The 12,584-nt window shown below is 40.5% G+C and overlaps 1 protein-coding gene across 8 annotated transcripts; it reads right to left on the bottom strand.

Moving 5' to 3' along the window:
• Positions 1–3,120: 3,120 nt before the first annotated feature.
• On the bottom strand, positions 3,121–12,133 carry LOC127776626 (uncharacterized). Of its 8 annotated transcripts, none has more exons than XR_008018204.1 (4): positions 10,873–12,133; positions 7,060–7,882; positions 5,739–5,821; positions 3,121–3,559 (listed from the first exon to the last, which is right to left on the bottom strand). XR_008018204.1 is itself a non-coding variant. In XM_052303108.1 (2 exons), the coding sequence occupies exon 1, from the start codon at positions 12,066–12,068 to the stop codon at positions 10,917–10,919; it is 1,152 nt and encodes a 383-aa protein (XP_052159068.1). In that variant the 5' UTR covers positions 12,069–12,133; the 3' UTR covers positions 3,121–3,559; positions 10,873–10,916. The 8 variants fall into 8 exon arrangements, 3 of the variants coding, with proteins under 3 accessions (XP_052159068.1, XP_052159069.1, XP_052159070.1); XR_008018203.1 differs by lacking the exon at positions 7,060–7,882 and having other exon boundaries at positions 3,121–3,415; positions 3,491–3,559; XR_008018202.1 differs by lacking the exon at positions 7,060–7,882.
• Between the last annotated feature and the right edge of the window lie 451 nt (positions 12,134–12,584).

Here is a 12,584-nt window from a genome sequence, read left to right as displayed (position 1 = left end):
GCTATTGTTTTATTTCAACTTATGCATTATTTTCGAATGTCATCGGGTGGTGAGCCTTTCCCAATTAATTAATGGCCGAAGATGAATTTATTTTCCTATGGGTTATAATTTGATTAGCTTGGACCTTATATATTGGTTTGTTTCAGCTAAATGCTATATATATAGAATTGCTTAGCCATGCTTAGAAACATTAGCTTATTAATGGGATGAATCATATATACTACATTATTATTTATGATTATATATAATGGTAGCTCACGATGGTTAATCGTGTTATGATAATTAATTGATTATTAAAACTTGTCAATGGCGGGTTGTGAGCACACGGTTTTGAAGGTCGTGCTCATGACAATTAAGGACCGGTTCGCGAGCTACTGTTGTGAAACATTTACCGTGCCAACCACAAGCCAGCGTGGGCAACGGCTTTATCTTTTGTATAGCATGATTCATTATGGTGTGCCAGACTGAGAAGCGGCGAGAAGTCCGTGGGGGTCGTTGGGGAGTCCATTGCCTCTGGTTTTGAGGGGGAGATTATGATCCAGGAACGGTGCACTGTGGTGAGTTGTGTTGTGCAGAGGGTATTGTCACAGCCTCTATTCGGGTACTTTTCAGTATCGTGACGCATAGTAGACATGATGTTGAGGCTGTGTCTTGTGGGTACAGTGGTACATCTCTGGCCAGAGTAAAACTATTCGAATAGCCATGCCCGCGGTTATGGGCGAGTTGAGCAATGTTTTTCGTGATTAGTCCCACACTACTCATTAATGTTAATAATGTGATAATTAATTTAACTCCTGGTTTGGAATGGATAATTCCTGGTTTAGAGGTTTGATCTGTACGACCGGGGTTGGTTGTTCAGGTTTGGTTGGGCCTGTGCAGCATTGGGGTGCTGTTCAGTGTTGATTAAAATTTCTGATTAATTACACTACTGTTTTACTTCTCTTAAATCTTTGCTAAATGTTGCTTTTGCAAATGAGCCTATATTATGCCATCCTTTGGTATCCTTGTGCACTTGCATATTTGCTGTGTGGCTTGTTGAGTATGTCATATGCTCATTCTTGCAATAATCATCAAAACTCAGTTGAAGAAAAAGGATCCAGAAGGGGAAGACGTTTGGCTTATACCCCAGTTGAGCTGCTTCTTGGAGTGGAGTTGAAGCCATCGCTAGATTGTTATTCCGCTGCTGTTTTCTTTTCTTTTGTAAGTATGTAACGTTATTATTATGATGGATTTGTATATTAAATTGTCAATTTGTGTACCTCGGCTGATTCCTGGACGAGGGTTTTATGCACAAATAAGTTCGGAAATTACTAGTGAATTTCCGGGCGTGACAGTGGATGCGAAGTTTTCGACCGGAATGCAAAAGTTCAAAAAGCACCAAAACATGGTTTCTGGACATATTGGAGTGTATTGGGTGCGTTCGTAGCAAAAACTTACTTCGTGATTCACGCGGCGAACTTTTGTCGATTAATGCCAATATTGGCAGATATTGGCACACGTGGGTGCGAAGTTTTTCACCGGAATGCAAAAGTTCAAAAAGCACCAAAACATGATTTTTGGACATATTGGAGTGTATTGGGTGCGTTCGTGGCAAAAACTTACTTCGTGATTCACGCGGCAAACTTTTGTCAATTAATGCCAATATTGGCATATATTGGCACACGTGGATGCGAAGTTTTTCACCGGAATGCAAATGTTATAAAAGCACCAAAACATGATTTTTGGACATATTGGAGTGTATTGGGTGCGTTCGAGGCAAAAAATCTCTTAGTGATTCGCGCGGCGAACTTTTGTCAATTAATACCAATATTGGCAAACGTGGGTGCGATGTTTTCGACCGGAATGAAGAAGTTCGAAAAGCACGAAAACATGATTTTTGGACATATTGTAGTGTATTGGGTGCGTTCGTGGCAAAAACTCACTCCGTGATTCGCGCGGCGAACTTTTGTCAATTAATGCCAATATTGGCATATAATGGCACACGTGGGGGCGAAGTTTTCGACCGGAATGCAAAAGTTCAAAAAGCACCAAAACATCATTTTCGGACCTATTGGAGTGCATTGGGTGCGTTCGTGGCAAAAACTTACTTCGTGATTCGCGCGGCGAACTTTTGTCAATTAATGCCAATATTGGCAGATATTGGCACACGTGGGTGCGAAGTGTTCGACCGGAATGCAAAAGTTCAAAAAACACCAAAACTTGATTTTTAGACATATTGGAATGCATTGGGTGCGTTCGTAGCAAAAACTTACATCGTGATTCGCGCGGCGAACTTTTGTCGATTAATGCCAATATTGGCAGATATTGGCACACGTGGGTGCGAAGTGTTCGACCGGAATGCAAAAGTTCAAAAAGCAACAAAACATGATTTTTGGACATATTGGAGTGTGTTGGGTCCGTTCGTGGCAAAAACTCACTTCGTGATTCGCGCCGCGAACTTTTGTCAATTAATGCCAATATTGGCATATAGTGGCACACGTGGGTGCGAAGTTTTCGACCGGAATGAAAAAGTTAAAAAAAGCACCAGAAAATGATTTTTGGACATATTGGAGTGTATTGGGTGCGTTCGTGGCAAAAACTCACTTCGTGATTCGCACGGCGAACTTTTGTCAATTAATGTCAATATTGACATACGTGGGTGCGATGTTTTTCACCAGAATGCTAAAGTTCAAAAACAACCAAAACATGATTTTTGGACATATTGGTGTGTATTGGGTCAGTTCGTAGCAAAAAATCACTTCGTGATTCGCGCGGCGAACTTTTGTCAATTAATGCCAATATTTGCACACGTGGGTGCGATGTTTTTGATCGGAATAAAAAAGTTTTAAAAGTTTTAAAACATGATTTTTGGACATATTGGTGTGTATTGGGTGCTTTCCTGGCAAAAAAAATCACTTCGTAATTCGCGCGACGAACTATTGTTAATTAATGCTAATATTGGCACACGTGGGAGCGATATTTTTCACTGGAATGAAAAATTCGAAAAGCACCAAAACATGATTTTTGGACATATCGGGTGCATTCGTGGCAAAAAATCACTTCGTGATTCGCGCGTTGAACTTTTATCAATTAATGCCAATACAGTATATAAATATGACTAGAGGCAGGTAAGCACCCAGGTAAGCACGACTTGGTGGCTAGTAAGAGCAAGTTTAATAGTACAGCCAGCTGCTGGGTCCAGATCATCTACAACCAACTTAAAGCCAGTTCATATAATAGTTACCTATAAACATATACTACATAATTAATATCTGGTCCAACCTATCATACACACATGCACCTTGGATGCTGCAGCTGACTACAAATCTGTAGCCCGCTGCCCTTCTCTCTTCTTTTATCTTCTCGAAATGTGTTTATAGCTGGCTTATAGCCTGCTATTGTACCTGCTCTAGGAGAAAGTTGCACTTCCCTGAAGCTTTTAACATCCAAACAATCAAAGGTAACCATCAGCACAAGTGCAACAACGAAAAGAACTATCAACAAAGCTTACATGTCAACTCGGTAACGTCCATATTGTTGCTGTAATTTTGAGCCATTGAGTCGGTACTCAAATGCCAGACTGCATAAACAAAATGTATGTTGGCTGGATACTGAAATGGCAGAAGTCGATTATAGAGAAAGCAAACTGTCAATACTCCCTCCATTCCATAATATAAGGCAGCGTGCATATATACATGTCATTAACTAACACATATTTTCCACTCAAATATTATTATTTAAAACCTCCACCATCAAGATCTCTAATATTATTGGGTGCATTCTATTTATTAGGGTAATCGAAACTATGAGGTGATAATAATTATTTCTTGGTCTTTGGGTTAAGGGTGGTTGTGCCTTATATTTTAAAATGGAGAGAGTACAATCTAGTAACACACTCTTCTTTGATCTTAGTGGAAGAAAAAATATTGAGCAGAAAACAATGTAGTAGTTAATTATAAAATGGACAAAACGATTCCATGCCATGAAGATGACCATAACAGCGAGGCATTTCCATTGTGCATCAAATCAGCCAGTATATAAATATTAACAGAGAACATGATAAAAGAAATAACTAAAGGTACACAGAGGATATAGGCCAGGTAATCTATCATACCACATGCAAGCCAAGTAACAACAGATACCATGTACTCTATCCTGGACAACAGAGGTATGTTTTCTCTCCAACTCATTCTCTCACAACCTCTTTCTCTCGCAAAGTAAATGTTCAGACTTTAATATGCAGCCAATTGTGAGAAGGGAGCACTGTTGTTGACCTTACTATATATTTGTGAAGGCAAGGATAATCTAGCCTTAATTAGTGGCATAAGGATAACCATGCCATCACAATATACTATGAACAAACAGTAGTTTTTTTATGCAGGAACTAGAAACTAATGATATAACACCTTGGACAATATGCATGGTCATCGAGGGACCAGTGCTTTGTAAACCCAGTATGCGTGGAATGAGATACATCGCACACAAAATTTGAGATCAATCTAGCAAATTCAAGGGGGGTTCTCAGGTTTGTGTCAATCAAATTTTAGCCAAAAGTTGATAACTATCAATTTCTTGAATATGCAAAAACTAAAATTGTAGACGCCAAATATGTTTCCTAAATTGAGTTTAAAAAATTATCCCATATGCAGAAAGAAGTTGATCAACAACCCAAAAATCCTTCGCTACAATCATGAAACATAACTTAAGCAAAGGAAATGTTCTAAATATATGTTCACTATTATTGACCAAATGTTCCTCTATAATTTCATTTAGCCTAAAAAATATATCTACAATACCATAATGACAATAGCTTACAAACAAAAAAAAATCAGGAAGCATGAACAACCATCAAGATCAACTGCACGCAACACATAATGATGGGAGATCATCTACATACACACTTCATTCTAGTACTCATTAAAAAAAATGATATCAAAAGCACTGCAAGTAAATCTTAGTCTAGTAGCCCTATCTACAAAGTTAACCACCGGCAAAGCTTCAACGAACCCAATTGAAGACATGTCTGCACAAATGGAAGTGCAGTGCATTTTGTCATAAACACGTTACAGATAATCGTATATGGATCTCCAGCTTAGGTTAGCGCAGCAAATAGAATAGAACAATAGTTTGTATACTTTTCCAAGAAGCAAAAAATGTACTTTCTTCTAGAAATCACCCATCAGGATATCTTAACTTTCTGAGACATACCAGTATTATGTGAGACCCCCAAATCTGGACAGTATGTGCAGGCACATCTCCTGAGTTGTGCCCTGCTGCCAGGTTCTAGTAGGTGTGCTGTGCTAAACTGATGGGTGTGAACTTATTCAAACAAGATATGAAAAATAACTAAAAATGGTTTCATTTATGCAAACAAAGATACGAAAACTAACTAAAAATGGTTTCATTTATAATATAATCACTATAGATAGACTTCAAGATTTAATTTCTTGACAAAATTGACAGCTACTGAAACAGTATCATCTGGTCAGAAATACTACACGGTGAACAGTACACTAACTTTTACCAATTAGATGTGTAGAATTGACTTCTTTTTCCCCAAATATGTTAAATTTATGCACTTCGCTGGAAGGAAGCTCAAAATATGTCAACGTTATCAATCGTGCGGTACTTTAAATGGAACCTTTTGCATCAAATTGAAGGGAGGAGTATGAAATAATGTACTGTTCTCCCAAATATGATAAGTATTTTTTTGAAAGGGAAAATTGCAATATGATATATTGTAAGAAACAATTAATTACCTGTGTAATGGAACTTTTGATTCCAACAATGTACTGTTCTCCCGAATATGCGTGCCTTCTTCTTTGCACCACACATCGATATCCTAATCACCATTGCTTAGTTACCAACTTAAAAGATTATAAAAGGAAAGAACACCGCAGGAATCTAATATAATATTATTATTCTAATTGATAAACAGACCTCTATGGTTCTTCCATATAAGTATCATAGGAAGGTAGCTGGTGAAAATAACTCCGGGCAACTAAGCAAAATGTCATCGTACGGAGGTAGTAAAAATGGTTATCCAGAGACAAGTATTTTGCGGACCTTGTACTTATGTGGCACAGAAAATCCTAGATTACTCTAGAAAACTGAATACCCACAGGTACGCAGTGATTAAACAAATAAGATTAGCAAGTACCAATCATTGGACTGCTTCATTTATGTAATTACTGCATTCTAATTCTCAAACTTGTCATGTCACCTAGAAACAAGCATGTTCTACTCTCTGATATTGTCATGAAAAAAATTGATCTCATCCTTTCTATTGCTTCTGTCCAACTTTTATATGCCACTTCTTTCTTCTTGCTAAAGAGGAGGGGAGATCAAGAGGCAGCAGAGGCAGCGGAGCATGGAGTAGTCGCCTCTCCAATTCCAATCTACAAATGCTGAGCCATGCATACCTGATTACCTTCAAATAAATTCTAGCATGATCGTCAATCTACAGAAGGACAGCCAGCTTGTGCAAATTGCCAAAGTAGATGTTATCATATTACAGGACCTCAAAAATTGACCAATATAGCATCAAACACAGCTAGCAAACATTCAATGGAGAAGTCATGAGTGGTGCGAATTTGCTAGTAGTAACTAGTAAGCAACTATCATAATCGAAAGCATTCATTTGTTGGTTGATAAATACAGTTGAAGAGATGTCCACAAAATAAGCAGACAATGTATGCAGACAGGCTTGGGCAGGCAATCGATTGAGAAACAGACATGCTGTCGATGGAAAGACCTTGCAACAGTAACCGCAACAGCTTGTGTTTCTTCAGGAGGAAAAAAAGAGGACTTCAGTTCACAATCAATTGGTTTGATGGCGGTAAGGATGCAGCAACAATCACACTTAGAAAGATCATACACTTCTAATCAGAGATTTTATTTTCGTTGACCAAAAAAAATCATCTTTGTTAGCTTTGACACACTGAACATAAAGAAGGTTGATGAATGAGAATTTTGATTAATCCACTTGTAAAGTAAACAAATGTACGACAAGGCCAAGAGAAAAAGAAGAGACAGCTTGGAGCAGGTAAAAAGCTAGCACGCTGGAATGCATGTACGTACTGAGGAAGTCGACGACAAGCACATTGGAGCAGTGGCCGGTCGAAGAAGCACATAGGCGACCATGCTGTGGTGAACGGCTTGGCCACTCCATCGATGGCAACGAGGGTGCAGTCGTCAGAGAGAGTCCCCGGAGCTGGAGATGGCCACGGAGCACTCCTTGGGTGCAACAGTGAAAGGAAGCGCCACCACCCAGTGCCCCTCATCCTCGTATGCCCCACCACTATCGCGTGCTGCCGTTGTCCATGATTTTACCTTACTCAGATTCCCAGGTCAGGTGGCCGTGGCAGCGCTCCTTCCGCAGAGTCCGTTGTGACTGGATCTGGGCCAGGTCCAGCATTGTCCGGATTTGGGGCGGCGCCATCTCTGCCGGCTCAGTGCGGCTAGGGGAGGAGGGGAGGGATGCAGGGCAGCGGCCAGGTTCAGCATAGGGAGGTGCCATGCGGGGTTGGAGATGGGGTAGGCAGTGGAGGAGATAAGTTTTGGATGCCTTTTTGCAACATTGTCCTCATACATTTTACAATTACAGCGCTATCCCTAGAACTGAAATTTTCTAAACTTCACATTATATTTCACATAAGGATAATGGTATTTTTGGCAAAATTTCAAATGAGATGTAGGTAGTGGGTGGACTGTTTCACTATTTTAGAAAATATCAAAGCTTTTTGTGCAAAACATGAAGGACTATGCATGTCTGAGATGCAAACCCCCAACAGCCCATGCCCAGTTGCCCATACCGGACATGAAGCAGCACCCAATGCCTGATAAATAGTGCGATGACTGTCCAACCGCAGACTACCTGTTCCTCTGGCCCAATCAGGAAGCACTGTTGCACAAAAAACAACGTGGCAGCCAACCTGAGAAGCCAAAAAAAATTGAAAAAATGGAGAAAAAGGATGGGGGTAGGGTTGTTATCAGTTGATGATGTTTGCATAGATGGTCTTTGAAACAAATCAAAACACACATGGTCACCAATTCAGATTTTCCTGGTTCTCCCAGTGGCTTGTTTTCATGGTAGCTATTAATTACTAGAATTAAGAACTAGTTAAATGGTTACTCCTTTTTTTTATTATTATGCTTCGTATGTATTGGTAGAACAAGCAATTTTTTCTGTGCAAATATTGATCACATTCTTCATTGCTCCTTTTCCAATATTTGATGGAATCAAACACCTACCTCTACACAGATATATTCTCTTCCGTAAAGTATTATAACACTAAAGTGTTTTTTTTCTGCTGTGAAGCTACAGCTTTAGGTTTCAGCCTTCTATTTATAGTAGTACAGCATAATTAAGGTCAATTGCTGTGACAACCAACATATTATAGCTTGAAAACCAATTTGACTACCATCCTGAATAGCAACCTGCTACAGACTATTATAAAATGTGATTGGCTACCGCTACTACCTGTCCTGGACTAAGCAGGGTATAACTTACTAGCCAAGCTAGACAACTAAGGTGAGATGTGTGCTGACAAAAGCTGACAGAGGGATTATTTGCTATCAATATTTGCTGCCTGCCCAGACAACTTATGCTTAGACTTGTTTTCGTTGTTCTGGTTCCTACAGGTAGCACTTTCATTTCACATAGTACATGATAAAGCAGTTATATGACTAGTCATGGGAGATGGAAATATAAAGAAAAATGATAAATGTCATTTTAGAGCCCAGCAGTCAAAATAAGTTCACTTTAACCATAATTATTGTTTTACAATATAGGTTTTGGGCATATGAAAATGACAGCCAAATATGTTCTCCTTCCATCCCAAAATGTAGCTATTTTGGGCTACGAAACAGAACAGAGCTGAGCCAGAAATAGCTACATTTGGGGACAGAGGGAGTACAAGTTAAACAAAAGCTTTCTTAATTATTACACTTATGCAACTAATTTTGGATTTAAGCAAAAGCATTAAGCGTGTATTTGTTTTGGGGATGAGGTGGGATGGATTAGACTCATCCCTGTTTTTTTGGATGGATGGTCCCATTATTTGTTTGGCGCAAGGGATGGTGATCTTTGAGGGATGGATGGTCCCATTATCTGTTTGGCGCAAGGGATGGAGGGTGTGGCCCGTGTGTCAATGACATAGAGGAAGTGGTTTCGATTGGTACACCAGTTTTTGAGCTGTGAAGCTGACCCGGATCTTGGGGGAATATTCCCTTCGGAGATCAACCCATCCCACTTATCCCCAAATCAAACGCCCTGAAAAATGGGTTTGACCAAACCCGACCCATCCCATCCATTAAACCATTTGCATGATAAGTGATCAAAGTTATGCCTTATTGACTTTGGAAAGTCTGAAACAAAATTTATTCGTGATTGGATGGTGGACCTAGTACTAAATCAGCAAATTTACAACACAATGCTTAGTACACTTGTGTACATTGCACATACAAAATGTGTTCACTGCTTTTTATCATCATAGTCTCTGCACAATGTTGTTACAACACTGCTACCACGATAACCCTGGAGAAAAATAATAAGGCATGGAAAACATTCCATGACTTTCTGGGTCCATTTTGCAAACAAGCAACAAATTTATCAGTTGTTTAGAAAATTTATTTTAAGTAGGAAAAGGGTCCATTTTGCTCCCTACTGGGTCGATGCACTTAGCCCCCTGAATTACTGAATAAGGCTAACATTCCTAACGGTATTCCACTTTATTGGTTCTCTTTATTCATGATATAATTTAAGTTGAAATTTTGCAGGGTGATAGATAACATTATACCTTACGTCTCAACATTTTTTGGTATTGTTTATCATTGTTCGCATATGTTGGAGGCGCATAAGACTGATGTAAATATCGATAGTTAAAACTGCACGCAAACTGTCATGTAAATTTTGAAAATATTTTGTAACATAGGCTATGTCATCACCACCTCCGGTTCTAAAAAAAATAGATTTAAAATGACTTATATACAGAGTAATATTGTAACTTCATAAGCGATTAAAGTTAGCTGTTCTAATCAGATTGTAAGGTAAAGTGAGCCAAAAAAAATATTTTAGGGGCTAAGTGCGCCTTCAAAATAGTTTGAGGGAGTGAGATAGACTTTTTCTTTAAAGTGACGATCCATACCCTTATACATGTTCATATTGTAAAATCCCCTAGCGTACAGATGCCTACTTTGATTTGCAATTTGCAAAATAGCACTTCTGACTTCTGAGTAAAGAAGCTCTATGATATGATACCAAAACTAAAATCAACTAACTTAAATAAACCAACTTGTTTATGATGGATTTTATTTCATATCTCCTCAGTTGTTATCCCTGCAGTTAGTGCCCCCACCAACCCCTACATCATTTTCACACAACAAACATCTTAGCCATGAATCAGCAAAACCATTCCAATAGTTGGCTGCACCGATTAGTCACTTTATCACAGCTGATGGCCAACTATTATCCCTCTGCAAGATACTGTGCTACATGTGATCATCAACCACCATTTTCACAGGTGCACCACCAGAAGGGGGTTCCATCAGCAACATCTCATAGAGGCTATTCACACTGCCATATGGCCATATTATGGTCACAACTAACTAGGCAAAAAAAATGTTAAGGGACTATGGACATCATCAGTATCAGCAAAGCAAAATTGTCATGTGGCATTTTGCAAACTAGAATTCATGTTCGCATCCACCACAGGACCATCATAACAACGGCATTTGGAAGCATACAAATTTAAGCAATAGCACATAATTTTTTTCCTGTAGTTTAAACAACAGAAGAATGGAAGAGTAAAAACTAAAAAACAAATGGAAAAGGGAACAGGATACAATCAATAAAAGCAGAAAGAACTAAATTCTGCTAAAGTTTTAGCATACCTCCAGAGAAGTTATATTTCATGCGAACTATGTAATTACCACCATCACTCATCATCCTTATCTTCTCCACCAGAGATGTCTTTGAATTCAGGGTTTTCATTCTTTGTCTGCTTCTTTGAATTCCTCTTGCTATACTTTCTCTTATATCGATCCACCAAGTCATTCTGCTTCTTAGTCACAAGATGACCTTTCCTTTTACCTTTCATACTCTCCTTGACATGTTTACCATCCACATACTCTAGCGCAAGAACAATAGTGACTGAGGGATCCAATCGCCGCCTAGAAGGCCTCCTGATCCGACACAGTGGTTCTACTCCAGCCTCATCATCATCAAGCTGATCCATCATATTGGTAACACAAAGTTCCTGATCTCCATAAAAATTCTTCCCACCAATCACACTTTTGTGACCCTTGCACTGCTCGGCTGAGTCACCACCAGATGTGTTCCCGGCACGTGAAAACCTCTGAGACCCATTCATCGCCAGATGTAGCTGCAACGCCAACTCCTCATCCGGCAAATCTGGTTTACCACCAACCGTCCTCTGAGAACCCCTACCACCAGCAGCAGAGACCAGCGCTTCCTTCGCACGCTTGAAAGCCAGCTTCATTTCCATAGCCTTCCTCACAGCATTCTCTTTTGATTCAGCCACGATATCCCCCTTCCTCGGCTCCCTGGCGACTGCCTGCAGCATATGCACGGAAGAGGCGCCCCCATTTTTTCCACCCGGCTTGACGGTCGGGCAGCAATCGACGCAGATGAAATTCTCCACATCGATGGGCTGGATTAGGGCGGCGCGATGCTCACCTGCGATACAGTAGGGGTGGACGCAGCGGTTGCAGCATCGGCAAGTGACAGAGGAGTCCTCGGGCGGGAGGTTGTCGAGGGAGAGGCAGTAGGAGCAAACTGCAGCGGAGCGGACGAGGGAGAGGCATTCCGTGCAGAGGAGGACGACGCGCCAGAGGGACCGGAGGGGGCGGACCGGTCGGCGCTTGGCCCCCGGCGGCGCCGGCGGGAAGCGCACACCGCAGCAGTGGCAGAGGTTGAGGTTGGGCTGGCTGTGCGGGGGAGCAGGAGGATGCAGGGACGCGCGGGGAGCAGCAGCGCCGCGGCGAGGGCGGTGCTTCGAGAGGAGGCGGGATGGTGGGGAGGGGTGGCCGGCGTCGGGGGTGGTGATGTTAGGTTCTTCTTGCACCATGAGTAACCTAGGGTTTGGACTTCGGAGTGAGCGGTGGGGATTTCGGCCTCTGGAAACGGTCTGCTTGGGCCTATCGCCTATGACCGAGTGTGATGGACAACCTTCCCCTGTATTTCAACCATAAACAGATTATACTTATCAGCTAAAATTTAAATTTTCAATCTTAAATTTAGAGTTGATTTTGAGTTACTTTCATTAAAATTTATTTTTAGTCTTTGCTTTTAAATCATTAAAAACCCGATTTTTTTATATATAATAATTAATCACCCATTAATTAAATATCTAGTAAATCAATGTTGGGATTTTGAAGACTAGGATGGACGCTGAGGAATACAATGTCCAGATATGGACGCTGTTAGTCAAATTATTCAGACCTTGACACTATAGACAATGACGTCCAACATCCGTGCGGCTGCATCGGCCGATCAAAAGGAAAAATAAAAAAAGAAAATGAGAAGAGGAACGAGTCGCTAGCTTATTAAGACTCGTTTTCAGCGAACCCTCTTGCCCGCCGCC

Source organism: Oryza glaberrima, chromosome 6, assembly GCF_000147395.1.
Source record: "Oryza glaberrima chromosome 6, OglaRS2, whole genome shotgun sequence".
Lineage (NCBI taxonomy): Eukaryota > Viridiplantae > Streptophyta > Magnoliopsida > Poales > Poaceae > Oryza > Oryza glaberrima.
This window is presented reverse-complemented; position numbering and strand designations above follow the sequence as displayed.